Here is a 19,027-nt window from a genome sequence, read left to right on the forward strand (position 1 = left end):
GTCTCAGGCGTCTCCAGAATGTGTCTGAAGTTTCAGCTCAATATACCCCACAGATCATTTTTGGGTGGAAGGAAAGCTGTTTTCGTGCATGTATCTTTAAATGCAAATGAGCTGCTGCTCCCCGTCCTCTTTCCAGAAGAGGGCGGAGTCTTTACAGCTCGAGCCTCGGATACTCTGATGAAAACTAAAACATCTGTTTGGTTTTGATTATCATCTCTATCGCGATCACGCTCACGTGACATTGCAGTTCATCATCATGAAAGTTTATTATCTGCATGTGTTTTAAAACCATATCAGTCTAAACTTCTGAAATGTGGTTTTCTAAGCGCACACACCCGAAGCACGCGCACAGAAAGCTGGATGTCAGACGGAGTGTCCCGAGAGCATTAACCTAAGTTCTCTTTCACATCTTATTGCCCTTAAACTGTCAAAAACACACAAAGTTCACAAGCAGTGTAATATACAGTACCTACTGCTATTTGCTGTTAATATGAATCAAACAACAAAAGAAAAACAGAAAATCACTCACTGCTCTTGACTGAATAACTTTAATAGCTTTAATAAGAATACATTTCTTACTTGAACGCTGCTATTAAATGCTATGTCGAGGAGATAAACATGGCGGACTGTGTTCAGCTCACTGAGGGGCGGAGTCTATGCTAATAGGGCGGAGTCTGTCAGCAGTCATGGGCGGGGCCTAAAGAGTGTGACATCACATTGCATAAAAAACTGCGAACAGCTTGAGACCCTGCTTATGATTTATGGGGATAAAAAAAGGATTGGGTGGATATTTACCATTATAGGGTGATTGTGTACACACCCTGCTGACACATTTATGTTCAAACACCATATAAAAGTGAATTTTGCATAATTGGTATAGTTGTGCTTATAATTGTGTTGAAGAAGGATTGGAAATGATCTCTGCAGGAACAGGATTGGGAAGCCTTGATGAAATGAAGCCGACTTGGACTTGGCTGAGACGAGCTCTGTTCTCTTCTTCATGCGGAAGTGTTCTGACCCGATGGCACTTTACATCAGAACTGGAGAAGCTCAATGCCATTGAGTTTGTTGAAGCTCTAACTGCATTCTCCATTAGAAAATCCTCCCACACTGTAAAAAAAAATTACATCCCCAAGTCAAAAATTTCAATTGACCGATAACATCTAAATTTTTCAATTAATCTGACGTATTATTTCTCATTGAGCCAATGTTAACAGACTATTGCAACAAGAATTTCACTTGGGCCAATTGAAAAATTTAGATGTTATCGGTCACTTGAAATTTTTGATTTGGGAGGGTTAGAATTTGTATACAGTGCAGTACAAAGTCTGTTAGTTGCTCCTTTTCCCAGCTAACCTTTGTGCTGGTGATCTGAAGTCGTAATGAAGCACAGTCTCGTCAACAGCTACTACCATATTTCTACATTTATGCTGTTTTAACTAGCAGAGAGCCAAAACTTGAATGTTTTGTAGACATCCATTACAAAAATATATTGTACATGCATAAGTTGTGTCCCAGATGAGGCACTGTACACTATACTCGGCTGTCTAGTGCATCAGTTATGAGGTTATTTGGTCAGATTTGCAGACCACTATGCAAGTCTGTTTCTGTAATTAAATTGTTTCTGTAAAAAATAATTGCGACTTTTTATCTCACAATTCTCGTTGCTCACAATTGCGAGTTTATATCTCAATTCTGAGGGGGGAAAAGTCAGGATTGTGGGATATAAACTCGCAATTGCAAGAAAAAAGTCTGAATTGTGAGTGTATATCTTCCAATTCTGAGTTTTTCTCAGAATTGTGACTTTTATAACTCGCAATTGCAAGTTTATATCTCAATTCTGAAATTTTTCTCAGAATTGTGACATTGCCACACAAAAAAAATCAGCTCACAATTCAGACTTTTTTCTTTTGTGAGTTATAAAAGTCACAATTCTGAGCTGAATTTCTTGCGGTTAATTAATGGGATAATTCACCCAAAAATGTAAATGTTGTCATTTACTCACCCTAAAGTGTCTTTCTTCTGCTAAAGACAAAAGAAGAAAAAAATTGTAAATAAAATTGGTAACCTGATAGTTGACTTCCACAGTTTGTTTGTTTTTCGTGGAAGTCAAAGGCTATCGTCAACAGTTTAATTCTTTAACATTCTTTAAAATATATTTTGTCTTCAACAGTAGTAAGAAATTCAGACAGGTTTGGAACAACTTGAGTGTGAGTAAAAATTACATTTTATTTTAGGTGTACTGTCCCTTTAAGTGCATCATCCGGGTATTTAAAGTGCATGTTTTCCCCTAAACACCAGTCTAAACACACTAATCACTGTTTATACTACTAAATGGCCTAGACTAGTATGTGCATAGGAACCCACATAGACACAGATTTTCCTAAAAATTGGCACCTTCTGAAAGTCTTATGAATCATGTTTACATTTATTATCCATGCATTTACACACAGACAAGCACTGGATAAAAGAAACCCAAACAGGATAAAATGACGATAATAACAAACATTGTGTAAACACCTGAAGAACCACTGAACATTAGATCACACAGTTAACACACACACTTCTCATGAATGTCAGAACACTGACAATGGCAGTACATACATATATCATACGTATATCCAGGATCAGGGGCCTGTACCATGATGGTAGATGAACAAACTCAGGGTTGCAGGATTAGTTTTGAGTTCACAAAACCAAACTAGTCTAACCAGGCTTTGTTGGAAGTTTAGGAGTTTAGTGTGACATCAGCAGCGAACAGCCAATCACAGGCTGAGAAACAGTGAAACTGAGATTCACTTCTCTCTTCTGCAGAATATTACGAGATTACAAAAAAAATTAAGAGTTTAAGCAAATTCATAGCTGTCTATGACAGAGGACAACTAAAAGAAAAAGCCTTGCTATATCAGTGCAAGTAAAAGTTGTGAAGTTAGTTTATACAGTTGATAAATGTAAAGCAAGAATTGAACATTTAAGCTCACATGTAGTCATTATATAGCTCTATCTGTTGATTCTAAAGCGTATTTATATTACCTTTATATATTTATTCATTTAAACTGTGCGTAAAAATAATTGATAAACGTGCGTGTGATCGATTAATAAAGTACATAATATCTAAATCATACAAAATTATTATTCTAAATAAGCATTCCTAAAAGCATTATTAAAAAAAATTTGCTATGTAGTGACCTTTAATGTGGAGTAGAAACAGGTGGAGTGACTTTATCGCATCAGACATGTGACACTTTGCTCACAGCTGATTGGTCCATGTTCGGTTTGAGCCCTCTCACCTGGAACATCACCTGACCCGGACCTGGTTAGCCGTGGAGCGGGAGTTACTATGGCGATGAACACGCTAAAAGCCAAACCACTTTCATGGTGCCTATAATACCCAGGGTTGGCGCAAACTAAACTGAAACACATCTGGCTATCCTCCTAAACCGGCGTCATGGTACAGGCCCGAGGGAAGTGAAGTTGTATCTCTTACAATCATAACAACAACAAAAACATAAATATGCTGGAGACATTTGTAGGCTACCTTTTTTTTATTAACAAAAATATTACAAATACAGTATACAAGAAAATACAACAAATGTAACAGAGTTGCACACTAGGGGGATTATTGTAGATCTACAAAAAGAAATCGAAACATATGCACGTTTTTTTATTATTATTATTATATAAATATATAATAAATGTTTCCAAAACAACACAAATTGGCCATCAATATTCTTTGTGATAAAATCACAAACATTAAGGGCAGTGGCAGTGCTAGAATAAATCAACCACAGTTCCAGGGCAACTGTCGCAAAAAGTGCAATTAAAATCAATAATTATTTTAAATTTCACAAAGTAATGTTTAACTGAGTAAATTCTATGTATAATTTTGAATGATACCTCCTTAGCTTTGTTTGTTATTAAATATTGATTATGTATAAGCCAAACCTTTTTCCACAAAATATTGTCTGTCAATTGATTCCAATATTTAATATATTTCATATTTCCAATATTTAAGGCAAAGACACATTGTTTTGTTTTTGTTTTGTTTTTTAATAACGCTCTTATGGATCTGTTTTGTGAGTTAAAGGAAAAACAAATATTACATTAGCACTTATAGATGGGGACCATTGTTGAATATTGATTATTGTTTGATGTCTAAATAGCATACAGATTTCAGGAGATATTGCATCAAAAACTTCTGCATAGTCCCCTGGTGTTACAGGAATCTTATAATGTGCCAAAAACTCACTGTAAGTGAAAAGAAAACCATTTAAATTAAATAACTGATCCACCAATATAATTCCATTATCAAACCAATATTTCAAAAACAATGATTTGCGTTTATATAATATATCCTTATTGTTCCATATAGCCTATAATACTTATGTGGTGAAGTGAAAATCAAGGACCACGATACAAAGGCAGAACATTAGTGGCTGATCATCAGACAGGTGACAGGTGAGGTCAGAGTCCGCTCTCGAGTGACGTCACGCCGGTGATCGATGAGCGCGCGGCGGAACGCGGAAGCGCGCGTCTGTCAGTGCACTAAAGTTTCCCGAGGAACAAGGTATGTGGTCTAAACGTGTTATTTGGAAATACTAAAATCATGAAGTAGCTTTAGGAAATCGGCTTGCAAATCCTAAAAGAAGGATCTTTCAATGCGGCCCAGAGTTTGTTATTAGCCTATTACATTATTAATTAATAAGCAGTTTCATGCCACTGTCTGTTCAACGCGTTCATGTAAGCGGAGTTTGTGTTTCTGGGCTTCTTGACCTCTGAAGTGCTGCGGACAGTCCCTGTGTGTTCCGGACGGTTTAAACTTTGTTGAGTAAAGACACACAGCAGAATGTGGGAGAGAGAGAGAGTTGTTGTTTGCCCAGGGCGTTTTCCAGCAGAGATGAAGTGCTCCTTCTGTCCCGGATGTGGAGAACATGGAGTGCGCAGTTTGAGGAAGCAAAGGAATCATGACTATACGCAAACTAAAGATGATTGATACGAATTAACAAAGTAACATGTATTTTTGAATTTATTTAATTAGTAGTTGATTTTAAACTTATTTTACGTCGTAAAATAATTAAGAAAAGTTTTCTTCATATTTCCCATATCTTTTTTTTCTTTTTCTTTTTTTTTTTTTTAACTGGGAGAGCAGGATTCCTCTTATCATAATTAAACTGTAAATGGTGACCCTGAGTTGCAAATTAAATGAACACAAAACAAAACGGCAAAATATAAAATGGAAAGGGAAGTCGGCAGTTTAATTACAAAAAAATTTAGTTGGCTAAATTGTGCGCATGATTTACTTTGTTCCCTCAAATTAAAAATCCGGTTTTACTATTTACATTACCTTGATTTGCTATATCGTGCGCACGATTTATAAATCGAAGGAACAAATTAGTAAGTGGTCCACACTATTTAGCAAATCAAGGGAACAAATTAGTAAATCATGCATGCGATATTTCTTGCATGTCATTTGCGGGTCAAAATTGACAAATCGTAGAATGTGATATTGCAGTGTTTATTATAGCCTAAATGACTTATCAGTGCGCATTATTTTAATGAATGTGCCTGGTAATCTTGAATCAGAATAACTTCTCCTCCCTCTTGCTGAAGCATGTCTTCTCTGATGACGTGTTTACTGGCGCGAGGGCGTGGCAACCTGTCACTCACATGAGATCCACCAATAGCAAACCACAACCATCCAATCAATTCCTCACAGACAAAATCAAGTCCTGCCCTACATTATTTATTGTTCCAGAAGCAGTTTCATATGTCACTATAGGGAAGAAAAGATTATCTGAACTTCCATCCATATTATGCCGAAAATTATGCTAAAAGAAAGAATGTTGACTAGACAGATACAATCCATGGTGACGCTGAGACAGTTCCTCATGTGCGTTGCATTGAGGCATACATTTCATTTGCACTTCAGGGCAACTATAGTAATAAGCTTTACATCAAACGCAGAGTTGCAAACAGTTCTGTATAACACTAGTGTAAGTGTACAGTAGCTACTAACATCGTTTGACAGGGGATTGTCACTGCCACCGCTTACAAAGATGGGAAACAAGCCAATCTCTGATTAATTAACTCTCTTTTTGTAATTGATATATTGAATAATAATATTTCCTACAAAATGTTAAATAGTGTTTATCTGTACTTGATTAAAAACTGCTTGTACCTTTACATCCAATCACCTTTATTCAGTGCTTTATGGTTTTGGACTGAAAGTGGTAAATCTAGTGTTGGCTATACATGCATAAATGAAGTATTGAAGGTTCACGTTTAAAGTCTGTCTTTCTTTTATTTGTTGCAGATCAGTTGGAAGAGACAAGCATGTGGCCGAATCAAGGTGATTTTTGGTTTTACTTTTTCTCTGAATGCATTCATTAAAGTCCCCCTGTTGTCAATATTTTTATCCCTTAAAACTCATATTTGATCACCAAAATGGCATATTTAAACGTTTTTTCCTTAAAAAAAAAAAAAAATGTCTTCATGCCTTAAAATATCTTGAATGTAACTCGACACCCTTGCCTCATTTAGTATACGTGGTTCTATGAATATGCAAATGAGCCCCGCCTCCACTCACTCACTCAGCTCAGAGATCCACTGGTTGACGATCACACGTTGATCTGATTGGTTACAAGGCAGTTTGTGACGTCAGAAACACCAGCGATTTCAAAGCGTGTGTTTGAGACTGTCTTTGGTTCACTGCAGTTTTAAGGAGGAAATACTCAGCAATGGTGTCGACTTATGAATTTACACATGGTTTGTCTTAAAGCAGATTAAACTAGGGTTGTGCCGATGGACGATATCATCGTCCATCGTGATAGCTGACCGACATCACGATGGAGAGCCATGATTAATAAAGTTAATAACAAAACATGAATGAGAAAGAAAAGAGCAGGATGTGCTATTGAAAAGAAATATTAAAAGCACGATAAGCCGCGAAAGAGAACTGAATTCTACTGACAGGATGCTGCGCACGCGCTCCGAGCGCAACATAGTAGTCTTTGTCTTCGGTTGCGCGCCTGAACGGCCAAATAAACATTTCAAAATGCCAAGCCGAGTATTCCCGTTGCGTAAACACAGTAGATGTAAGTAGCTACAATGTGCACTCTCCCTGTCTCTTCGTGATCGTCAGCACCCCCCCCAGACGATATCATCGTCCATCGCGATGTTTTACTGTAAACATCGTCAACTGCCAATTTAGGGGACATCGCCCAACCCTAGATTAAACACACCACATAGACACATAAACAACATTAAAAGCTGGATTTTCAACACAGCGGGACTTTACCAATTTCTCAACTCAACATTCATGTCTATGTTGCACCTCAGTCCGGGTCACATTCACAGTTAAGAGACTGATTGTCAGTGTAATCCATTTTACTGGCTATTTAACAGAGAACTTGTTTTCTAGCCAAAAAGAGTATAAGAGGAGAGACAAAACAACTGGAAAATGCCTGAAATGGTCTCATATAATACCGTTACATAAATACATTCCAATATAATAACTAAACATCCATAAAACAAGGTCATTTTGTCAATCAATAAGATTATTTTAATTTAAACAGTGCATACAGTGACTTATTGTGTCAGATTTGTCACGTTGCTCACAGCTGATCGGTGCAGTTTGTGATCTCATACAGGTTTGCCATGCAGGGATAGTTAATGTTGTGTTGAGCAACAGTGAAGACCTTCATGATCCCCAAAAGGCAGATGCTGTGTTTTCACTAATGTGGTGAGATTAGCAGGATTCCTCTAGTGGTGTCTGCCTTACATCACACAGAAAACACAGAGTTTTGTATTAAAGAGGCCATATTAGGCCCTTTTACGGTCTTGATGTTGTTTTTGGGCTCTGCTAGAATAGTTTTTCATGCTTGAATGTTCAAAAAACATAATTTTCCCCATATTTTACATTGTTGTAGCTCCTCTCGTCCCAGTCTATCATTAGCCGCGTTTCCACAGTCGGACCAGGGCCGGGCTAGGGCTAACAGCGAGCCGAGCCGGGCCAGTGGCCTCGGGCCTCAAGCACCGGGCTTGCGTTTCCACTGCCGGGCCATTAGCCCTGCAGCGCTGCCCTAAACCCCGCCCTTAACACGCCTTCCTGGATAAAAACGTCATACAACCCCACCCATTCCAGCGGGAATTATGATGTTCATTCAGGCAGGAAGTTAGAAAACTTAGATTTTAAGAAGATAGCTAGTATTAACTCACCGTCCGCGGCTGCCATAGTGTCCCGACTTGTCTCTCCACTAACAGAGGGACGGTGGCCCAGCACACCGTCCATCAAGTCAAACCATGGAAAGTTCCTTCTCTGGGCACCGCTTTGTCCATTGTGCGTTTTAATCGCCTTGTACTGCGCCCGGAACTTTTTTATTTTTTCCCGAACTTGAAGCGTTGTTCGCTGAATGCTTAGCTTAGCAAGTTCAGCAACGATGTATTTTATAACGTCCTCGTTTCTGCACACGCCGTCAAATTGACGTTGTACCCTTTCTTCTGCCCAAATGCTCAGAAGAGCTTTGGTATCTTCGACAGACCAGTACAGGCGATTCTCCATTTCGAGCAGCGTTTAATTTTCGCGATATAAAAAAGTGAAATGTGCATCTTGCCGCAGACCATAACTTTCCCTAACACCGATAAACTCCGCCTTTTACCTTGACCACGCCTCTAGCCTGAGCTGGCCCAAGGTATTCGATGGGCCAGAAATCCTGGCCGTTGGCCCCAAGTAAGCCCCGATCAAGCCCCGGAAGTGACAGTGGAAACGCGACTGGCCCTGGCACGCACTAGCACGGCCCGGCCCTGGCCCGACAGTGGAAACGCGGCTAGTAACACTGGGGTGTGTTTCCCAAAAGCGTTGTTAGCCAACTATGGTCACAAGTTCCATCATTACCAGCATAGCTGACAATTCTTTGTTTCCCGAAACCATAGTTCTTACGAACATTCGCAAACAGCATCGCAAAGTTGTGTGGTTGAAAAGACCACTCTCGACCTGTGGTTAGAAGCAGAGTTTCTTGTTTGCATGACATGTGGACTTATAGATCATGCTCTTGAGCAAAATAAGCAAGCTGACATTCAATACATTCTATATCTTTCATTCCTAATATAAACAATTTCCATTCTACATCTTTTAGTTTGTCAAGAGAATTAAAGTTCTGTTTTTGAAGAGTGTGCATGTGCTCTGATGCTCTGGAGTGACGTTAGTGAAATATCTGGAAGTAAAGCTAAACAACAGAAGAAAAATTTTATGTTTTTAGTTAGATGCTAACATGATTAGCATGTTGCTAGCATGTTTTTAGCATAGTGCTAGCATGTTGCTTCAAGTAGTCTTCATTATTTACACCAATAATATGACATTAATTCGATCTAGAATGGATTCATTAGTTGACGTTATTACTCCACCACCTGTGTGACGTCATTAACTATAGGCAACGGCTATTTGCACTAAGTGCAAATACCGTATTTTAGACTCTATTTACACTAATGAAAATAGCAGCATTTTCTTTGCGATAGGCTGTGTAAATAGTTGTTAGATGCTATTTATTCGTATAAATAGTGATAGATACTATTTGCAACTCAGTGTTTTTGTACATGAAACTGTTTGCAATAATAACAGCGTAAATGATTATATTAATTAAAATTATTGCATGAATGCTGCCTTATTGGGACAATAAAGCCCTCCCTACACCTAACTGATAAACAATTTATTAAACACGCGTTGGACACTTTATTTTAAAATTTCTAAGATTTAATCTAATATTTCTAATATTTTCTTAATTTTTATTCCAAATAAATGCCTTTCAGATGTGAAAAAAGGAGTAGTGTGAGTTCGGCCAAAGGCGGATTCGAACTCGGGTCGATTTGCATAAAATTTTCTGCCACACGACTTACCAATACACTATTGGTACTGTTGACAATCCAGCGTCTTCCTTAATTTTGTCAGGGCCAACCAGATGTCAGTGGGCGGAGTTAGTGTAAATAGCCATTTGGTGACTTTAAATGCCAATGCAATGTATCATATTGACCACCGTTATGATACTCTCTTTCTGAGCTTATTCTTTAAAATCATCCATTATCACTGTATGAACAAGCCTGCCTCATCCTCCTGTTGTGTTTCATGGAAGATTCATGTATCGACTGTCAATACTTGCACACTTATCTCATATCTGGCTTGCTGTGACACACAGGACCGCCCAATCCTGCCTTTCCGGGACATCCAAACCCTGGATATCCAGCCATGCCTATCCCATCACACCCCGGACAGAACCCTGTCTATCCGCCCGGCATGAACCAGCCCAACACCATCCCGTACATGAACCAGCCTCAACAGCCTTTCCCTCCTGGTGCTCCCGGCCCGCATGGCCCATATCCCGGAGCGGGGCAACCATACCCCGGCCCGTATCCCGGAGCGGGACAACAATACCCCGGCCCGTATCCGGGAGCTGGGCATCCGTGCCCCATCCCACAGATTGGCGGCCAGCCGGCTGGAATGGGTGTACCTGGTCATAAGAAACACAAAAAGATGAAAAAGATGAAGAAAGGGCATAAAGCTCATAAAGCTAACAAGGAACATAAACATATGAAACATGGCAAGGTAAGAGGCTGAATGTTCAGTGGATATAAATGTTACATGACATTATTACACCAGTGATGTCTAAACCCTTCTTTGATAATTTCATGCAAAATTTTAAATGACTTCTGCAGTCTCAAAATTATTCAACCCCCTGAATAGAGTCCCTCTAAACAGCACAAATCTGCAAACCAGGTGTTGTCTCGAGCACACCTGATGCAAATAATCAAGGGCTTCATTAGTGGCACCAGGTGTACTTGAGCTAGAACACATTAAATATCTGAACTGGCTATAGGTTTGTTGAGCGCCACGTTTGACTGCATGTTAGCAATATGGCTAAGTCAAAATAACTTTTTGGACCATTAAGAGAAGATATAATCGCCCTTCACAAACAAGGAACAGGATACAAAAAGATAGAGAAGACACCAAATGTTCCTAGAGACACTGTTGGAAGCATAGTTCCCAAGTTAAACGAACAGTGGTTACACTACCTGGACAGGGCAGAAAAAGAAAACTTTCAAAGGCTGCAACCAGATTTCTGAGAAGGCAGGTTTAGAAAACCCTCGAGTGACTGCAGAAGACCTGCAGCATGACTTGGTGGAAACAGGCACTGAGAGGTTTCAGCTGCACAGTAAAGCACGTTATAAACGCATGCCAGAACTCAGAGACGTACACCACTACTGACCCAGAAGCACAAGAAAAGTCGGCTCCAATTTGCTCAAAATCATATAAATAAGCAGGGGCAGAGGGGTATGCAGCAACAATTTTGTATATACATAAAATATAGCTCAGACCTTTAGATACTAACAGGCTAGAGTAGGCGCCGACGCCCTTATAACTGTACGTTCACACCGCCGCCCTGCCAACGACGCCTGGAGAAAAGATTCGGGGACGCTCTGATGCTCTGACGTAGATCGAAGTAGACCAATGTTTATGTAAGGAATAATTGACTTCAGGCCGTTGAATTATTAGAAAAATTATGCACACCCGAGGTGGTAATGTGGTCACGACGCGAAGCATTATTTTTCTAATAATTCAATGGCCTGAAGTCAATTATTCCGCTTATACTACAGTTACCACACCTCGAAACATTGTTCAGATTATGTATTTCAAGACGTTTGTAAAGTTTTTGTCATTAAAATGCTCTTGTATGTAGGACTAATTTCTTACGCATCTAATCCCATTCCTCCGTTGCTAATTCCAAAACGTCATTTTAGAGTTAGTAACGGAGGTTTGAGCCACTGATAGCAGACTAATGCTGGGTTAGGGTTAGGTAGAGTTAGTAACGGAGTTTTGAGCCACTGATAGCAGACTAATGCTGAGTTAGGGTTAGGTAGAGTTAGTAACGGAGGTTTGAGCCACTGATAGCAGACTTATGCAGGGTTAGGGTTAGGGTTAGGTAGAGTTAGTAACGGAGGCTTGAGCCACTGATAGCAGACTAATGCTGGGTTAGGGTTAGGTAGAGTTAGTAACGGAGGTTTGAGCCACTGATAGCAGACTAATGCTGGGTTAGGGTTAGGTAGAGTTAGTAAAGGAGGCTTGAGCCACTGATAGCAGACTAATGCTGGGTTAGGGTTAGGTAGAGTTAGTAACGGAGGCTTGAGCCACTGATAGCAGACTAATGCTGAGTTAGGGTTAGGTAGAGTTAGTAACGGAGGTTTGAGCCACTGATAGCAGACTAATGCTGAGTTAGGGTTAGGTAGAGTTAGTAACGGAGGTTTGAGCCACTGATAGCAGACTAATGCTGAGTTAGGGTTAGGTAGAGTTAGTAACGGAGGTTTGAGCCACTGATAGCAGACTAATGCTGGGTTAGGGTTAGGTAGAGTTAGTAACGGAGGCTTGAGCCACTGATAGCAGACTAATGCTGGGTTAGGGTTAGGTAGAGTTAGTAACGGAGGTTTGAGCCACTGATAGCAGACTAATGCTGAGTTAGGGTTAGGTAGAGTTAGTAACGGAGGTTTGAGCCACTGATTGCAGACTAATGCTGGGTTAGGGTTAGGGTTAGGTAGAGTTAGTAACGGAGGTTTGAGCCACTGATAGCAGACTAATGCTGGGTTAGATAGAGTTAGTAACGGAGGTTTGAGCCACTGATAGCAGACTAATGCTGGGTTAGGGTTAGGTAGAGTTAGTAACGGAGGCTTGAGCCACTGATAGCAGACTAATGCTGAGTTAGGGTTAGGTAGAGTTAGTAACGGAGGTTTGAGCCACTGATAGCAGACTAATGCTGGGTTAGGGTTAGGTAGAGTTAGTAACGGAGGCTTGAGCCACTGATAGCAGACTAATGCTGGGTTAGGGTTAGATAGAGTTAGTAACGGAGGTTTGAGCCACTGATAGCAGACTAATGCTGAGTTAGGGTTAGGTAGAGTTAGTAACGGAGGTTTGAGCCACTGATAGCAGACTAATGCTGAGTTAGGGTTAGGTAGAGTTAGTAACGGAGGCTTGAGCCACTGATAGCAGACTAATGCTGGGTTAGGGTTAGGTAGAGTTAGTAACGGAGGTTTGAGCCACTGATTGCAGACTAATGCTGGGTTAGGGTTAGGTAGAGTTAGTAACGGAGGTTTGAGCCACTGATAGCAGACTAATGCTGGGTTAGGGTTAGGTAGAGTTAGTAACGGAGGTTTGAGCCACTGATAGCAGACTAATGCTGGGTTAGGTAGAGTTAGTAACGGAGGTTTGAGCCACTGATAGCAGACTAATGCTGGGTTAGGGTTAGGGTTAGGTAGAGTTAGTAACGGAGGTTTGAGCCACTGATAGCAGACTAATGCTGGGTTAGGGTTAGGTAGAGTTAGTAACGGAGGCTTGAGCCACTGATAGCAGACTAATGCTGGGTTAGGGTTAGGTAGAGTTAGTAACGGAGGTTTGAGCCGCTGATAGCAGACTAATGCTGAGTTAGGGTTAGGTAGAGTTAGTAACGGAGGCTTGAGCCACTGATAGCAGACTAATGCTGGGTTAGGGTTAGGTAGGGTTAGGGTTAGGTAGAGTTAGTAACGGAGGCTTGAGCCACTGATAGCAGACTAATGCTGGGTTAGGGTTAGGTAGAGTTAGTAATGGAGGTTTGAGCCGCTGATAGCAGACTAATGCTGGGTTAGGGTTAGGTAGAGTTAGTAACGGAGGCTTGAGCCACTGATAGCAGACTAATGCTGGGTTAGGGTTAGGTAGAGTTAGTAACGGAGGTTTGAGCCGCTGATAGCAGACTAATGCTGAGTTAGGGTTAGGGTTAGGTAGAGTTAGTAATGGAGGTTTGAGCCGCTGATAGCAGACTAATGCTGGGTTAGGGTTAGGTAGAGTTAGTAACGGAGGCTTGAGCCACTGATAGCAGACTAATGCTGGGTTAGGGTTAGGTAGAGTTAGTAACGGAGGTTTGAGCCGCTGATAGCAGACTAATGCTGGGACACACGACTAGCTGACACATTCTCTGACTGTTTTCATCGACTGCAGCAGATTTTAAACACCGACTTTGAACACAGACTGAACGCGCTGAACACGCGTTTGGGCATGATCAGTCATAAGTATCAAATTACATTCATTATGCAGTTATTAATGCAGTTATTAGAGAGAGATGTTGCAATAATGAGACAGAAAAGCATGTGCGTCAATATTATTATTTATTTATTAATTCAATTCGTTTTAATTAATTCGTTCATTCTTTTTTTTCTTCATTATTGACAGATGACAGTAGACTATAGCCAAATAAATGAAACACAAAACCCTTTTAACAAGTAGGCCTATCAATAATTATTTATTTATATTATCTGCAATAAAAATCCGTGCTGCAGGACAATCCATTTGTTTAGCCTATATTCAGTTTAATTTTCTATTGATTATAGATAGGACTATATACTTTATTTATTAAAATTAAACTGCATGTTTCTATTGATTGTGAAGCTAGACATTGAAAATTGCAGATCAAGTGCACGGGGCGAAATGCTTTTTCTTGTTATGAATTGTATCCTATTTTCCGTTATTACGGTTGACTACGCGAAGTGATATGGAGCTGTAATGCGGTCGAGACCTGCCTGGAACTACTTTAGCCGTGCTATCTGTTGTGTCAGTATTCAAACAGACGGCCAGTGTGTTAAAACTCCTTAAACCCAGTTCATCATGAAAGCTGGTCAGTGGTCTGCAGTGATGCTGAAGTGTTCTCCGTCTGAAATGCGTGTTGTTTTGTCTTGTTCCAGCATTCGTCCAGCAGCAGCAGTAGCAGCAGCAGCAGCAGCTCTGACTGAAGATCACATCCACAACATCATTCATGCACTAATACACAACCTAATGCCTCTTTTCCTAAAGAAAACCATGTCTAATTTCCAGTGTCTGGGCAAACAACAGACAAAATGTCCAGGAGCCATAAAATAGATAATCACATTAAATTTAAATATACCTGTGTGTTTCTGTGAGTCTGAATGCTTTTCTCAATCAATTACTTTTTACAAGGCAAACAAAATAATCACATAATGCTTCCAGGCATGAATCTGCAGCCGTTTATTTAACTGTGAAATGTGATTGAGCATCTGACTCCTTGTGAAGAGAAGTCTCGTCAGTTAACACAACTACTTTGACGTCACTCTGCATGTTTTAGTTATTAACCTTTTACTGACAAACTTGACTCCGCTGTGAACAACTATACTGACATTTCAGACATTTGCCTCATACAATTATACAGTTATAGCCTAAATCAAAGTTACTTTAAATGCTTCTTGATTTCATCCATTTAGAAAAAAAAAAAAGGTTAAAAAGTTAATATTTTGATTTGTAATAGTTTCACTCAGTAATGCTTTTGCCGGGGTATGTTTAGGATTTTGAAACAACACCCATAATTTAATGATTGTTTTGTACATTTCTTTGTGCTTTTTACTAGTCTAAGCAATCGACGTGTGTTGATCAAAGCTGATCAGGAATTTATGAAGCTGAAGTAGATCTTGTTAACATATCCATGAGTGATAAAGTTACGTGATGCATTTCAGACTGTAAACTTTCTAAAGTGTGTATTAGAAATCATTGTTGAACTCCGCTGCATAATTGTTGTTGGTTTATAATGAGCCACTTAAAGTGTTTCAATAAAAATATATATTAAAGTCTCCATGTGGTAAAAATTCATCTTTTAATGTCGTTCATGTGTCTATGTGGTGTTTTTAATATGCTTTAAGACAAAGCATGTGTAAATTCATAAGTCGACAGCATTGCTGAGTATTTCCTCCTTAAAACTGCAGTGAACCAAAGACAGTCTCAAACACACGCTTTGAAATCGCTGGTGTTTCTGACGTCACAAACTACCTTGTAACCAATCAGATCAACGTGTGATCGTCAACCAGTGGATCTCTGAGCTGAGTGAGTGGAGGCGGGGCTCATTTGCATATTCATAGAACCGCGCATACTAAATGAGGCAAAGGTGTCGAGTTACACTCAAGATATTTTCATGGAAAAAAACTTTTAAATATGTAATTTTGGTGATCAAAGAGTAGTTTTAAAGGGATACTTTACCGTTTTTTCATATTAAACTATGTTATTCCCTTAACTAAGACGAGTTGATACATACCTCTCTCGTCTCAGTGCGTGCACTAAATCCCTCTGTCTTGCGGCGAAACTTTGTTAGTCCAGTTCATTTAATATGGGCCAAGCAGAGAAGCTACCAAACACCTCCACGTTTTCCCTATTTAAATACAGTTAGTGTAACTCGACCTAGAACGGTGACACAAAACAAAACGTTGCGCTTTTCTAAGCGTGTAAAATGGATAACTATTTTGTATGGCGGAATACCATAGCAAGTGCTTGTAAGCACTTCGACTTGGCGTAGTAATATCTTCACTCGTGAAAAATCCTCTCACCGGCCCCCGCTCCCTCTAGTGGAGATATTACTGCGCCAAGTCGAAGTGCTTACAAGCACTTGCTATGGTATTCCGCCATACAAAATAGTTATCCATTTTACACGCTTAGAAAAGCGCAACGTTTTGTTTTGTGTCACCGTCCTAGGTCGAGTTACACTACGCGAGTAACTGTATTTAAATAGGGAAAACGTGGAGGTGTTTGGTAGCTTCTCTGCTTGGCCCATATTAAATGAACTGGGCTAACAAAGTTTCGCCGCAAGACAGAGGGATTTAGTGCACGCACTGAGACGAGAGAGGTATGTATCAACTCGTCTTAGTTAAGGGAATAACATAGTTTAATATGAAAAAACGGTAAAGTATCCCTTTAAGGGATATAATTATTGACTACAGGAGGACTTTAAGAGAAAGCTTGGAACAACTACCAGTTTTATTCATTTTTGTTTGCTAATAATGTCTTTTAATAACAGAATGCAATTTGTCAACAAGTCATACGATTTGCTAGGCATCTCTGCACATACTGTGAGCATGAAGAGGCTGGAACTCTGGCCCTCTGGATCCACTTTCCAACTCTGATTAAACACGCCTGATCAAGGTCTTACCCGAGAGCTTCAGGCTGATCAGAGTTGGAGGTGATCTCTGCGCTCTACGCTATTTTTAATTTTGTTATTTCATCTGAATATCAACATTTGTGAGATTTAGTCAGCCGAAACAGTCTTTAGGTTAATTGATTTTATTTTGACTCTCTGGAAAATAGTGATTTATGACATTATAATATGTTGAATATCAAAGGTTTTTGCGTCCGTTTGTTAATGAGGGATTTGTGGAGTAAAAGTTATAAAAGTTTTTATTTTGAAGTAAAAAAACTTAAAATTAGACCCTTGGGGTAAGATGGGCCACCAGAACTGGCACAGAAGGGCGCAAAGTGGCATGTTATTACTATTGTTATTATTTTTAAATAATATTTCCATGAATTAGATGAACATTCCAGACATCTTTGCTTTCATTAAAACATATAGGTTAATTGAGTGAAATCATTCAATTTGATTTCACTGTGTTTCTTTCATGACAAATCTTCAATTAAAATATGGGCAAGTAAATATGTAAATATTAATATGCCTGTAGGCTATATGATTCTTACTAGGACTGGTTGTTAAAGATCCCTAACTTTCAGCACAACAATTGAATGGGGATGTCATCTTGGGTGGGGTGAAATTTGGCACAGAACTCATGGTGCCACCAGTGCGACACATCTTCAGTTGTGTGCCCGACCTCATTGGGTGTTTCAGCCACTTATCACAAGACACCCTCTGCCGGGGTTGGCCCACCACGGGTTGATCAGACCCGGGTGTGTGTTGCACGGTGGTGGCATCATGCGATCATTTGGCAGCCCATGTTGCGTCCCTACGTTTCAGCCACAGCCAGTGACTGCTCCGTTCCGCTGCAGTGGCAAGTTCTTTGATGGCCCTCCTTTGGGATTGCCCTCTGATCCCTACTTCCTTCAGGAGCTTTGTGGTAGAGCTGGCTACAAAACCTCTGCATCCCACCTCCACTGGCCACACCTTCACATTCCAGCCCCGCCCCTCTGCTTCAGCTGCTAAGTTGGCATATCGCAGCCTCTTCCGTTCGAATGCCTTGTCGATGGCATCCTCCCATGGGACAGTCATTTCAACGATGAAGACACGCCGGCAGGACTTGGACCAGAGGACAAGGTCTGGGCGCAGGTTGGTTGCTGCAATTTCGGGTGGGAAGGTGAGCCTCTGGTTAAGGTCTACCCGCATTTCTCAATCCCGGGCTGCGTTCAGTAGGCCAGAGTTTGGGAATGATGGCTTAGTCCACTGTTTCTCCCCTTCCCGCATGAAGGTTGTTCTCCGTGGGATGGTAGTCTGGGCATTTAGAGGCGTGGCATTGGTGGTTACCCTCTTGTTCTCAAGTTCGGCAGCCAAGCACCTCAGCACTTGGTTGTGGCGCCAGGTGTACCTTCCTTGAGTTAGGCTGGTCTTGCAACCCACCAGGATGTGTTTGAGGGTTGCTGGGGCTGCACACTGGGGACAGGATGGGTCCTCTCCATACCAGAGATGTAGGTTGGTTGGGGAGGGCAGGACATTGTAAGTGGCTCTGATGATGAAACTTAGCCTATTAGCCTCCATACCCCACATCTCACTCCATGTGATTTTTCTCCTCTCCACGCCATCCCACTTCATCCAGCGGCCTTGCTGGGCTTGGGAGACAGCCTTGGCATACCTGGCTGCTTCCTCCTGGTGGCGCACTTCCTCCACCACCATGTGCCGCCGTTCGGTTGGAGTAGCCTTTTGCCATGTGGGTGTTGCTGCTTCCAATCCAAGGCCCCCTCTGCCATGTTGGACATGCCCCACTATATCCCGGTGTCTGAGGGCAGCCTTTGCCGCCGCAACCACTGCCGACGGCTTCCATTTCCTCCCCGTTACTAGGGTAGGAGCAGCACCTCTGACGACTGGATCCCGGGATTCTGTCAGAGTCATTTCCATTTATCTATTGTCATTTATATAAGTCATAGAACAATTTTACCTTTCAGATAAATTTCTTTTACTGGTGATTTGTCTGTCATCGGTTATTCAAATATTAAAAAATTTGCCAAGTACCATGAACAGATTAACAA

The 19,027-nt window shown here is 40.6% G+C and overlaps 1 protein-coding gene across 3 annotated transcripts; it reads left to right on the forward strand.

The window, feature by feature from the left end:
• The first annotated feature begins 4,466 nt into the window (after positions 1-4,466).
• Positions 4,467-15,645, forward strand: prr13 (proline rich 13). Of its 3 annotated transcripts, none has more exons than XM_082156591.1 (4): positions 4,467-4,567; positions 6,314-6,349; positions 10,188-10,608; positions 14,766-15,645. In XM_082156591.1, the coding sequence occupies exons 2-3, from the start codon at positions 6,334-6,336 to the stop codon at positions 10,604-10,606; spliced, it is 435 nt and encodes a 144-aa protein (XP_082012717.1). In that variant the 5' UTR covers positions 4,467-4,567; positions 6,314-6,333; the 3' UTR covers positions 10,607-10,608; positions 14,766-15,645. The 3 variants fall into 3 exon arrangements, with proteins under 3 accessions (XP_082012717.1, XP_082012715.1, XP_082012716.1); XM_082156589.1 differs by having other exon boundaries at positions 10,188-10,594; positions 14,749-15,645; XM_082156590.1 differs by lacking the exon at positions 4,467-4,567 and adding an exon at positions 4,597-5,007 and having other exon boundaries at positions 10,188-10,594; positions 14,749-15,645.
• The last annotated feature ends 3,382 nt before the right edge of the window (positions 15,646-19,027 follow it).

This window comes from Leuciscus leuciscus, assembly GCF_965113295.1.
Source record: "Leuciscus leuciscus genome assembly, chromosome: 23".
Taxonomy (NCBI): Eukaryota; Metazoa; Chordata; class Actinopteri; order Cypriniformes; family Leuciscidae; genus Leuciscus; species Leuciscus leuciscus.

Excerpts from the sequence above, each read along its gene's own strand:
- prr13 (XM_082156589.1), top strand. Across the intron at positions 10,595-14,748 it reads AACATATGAAACATGGCAAG|CATTCGTCCAGCAGCAGCAG; the intron begins GTAAGAGGCTGA and ends GTCTTGTTCCAG.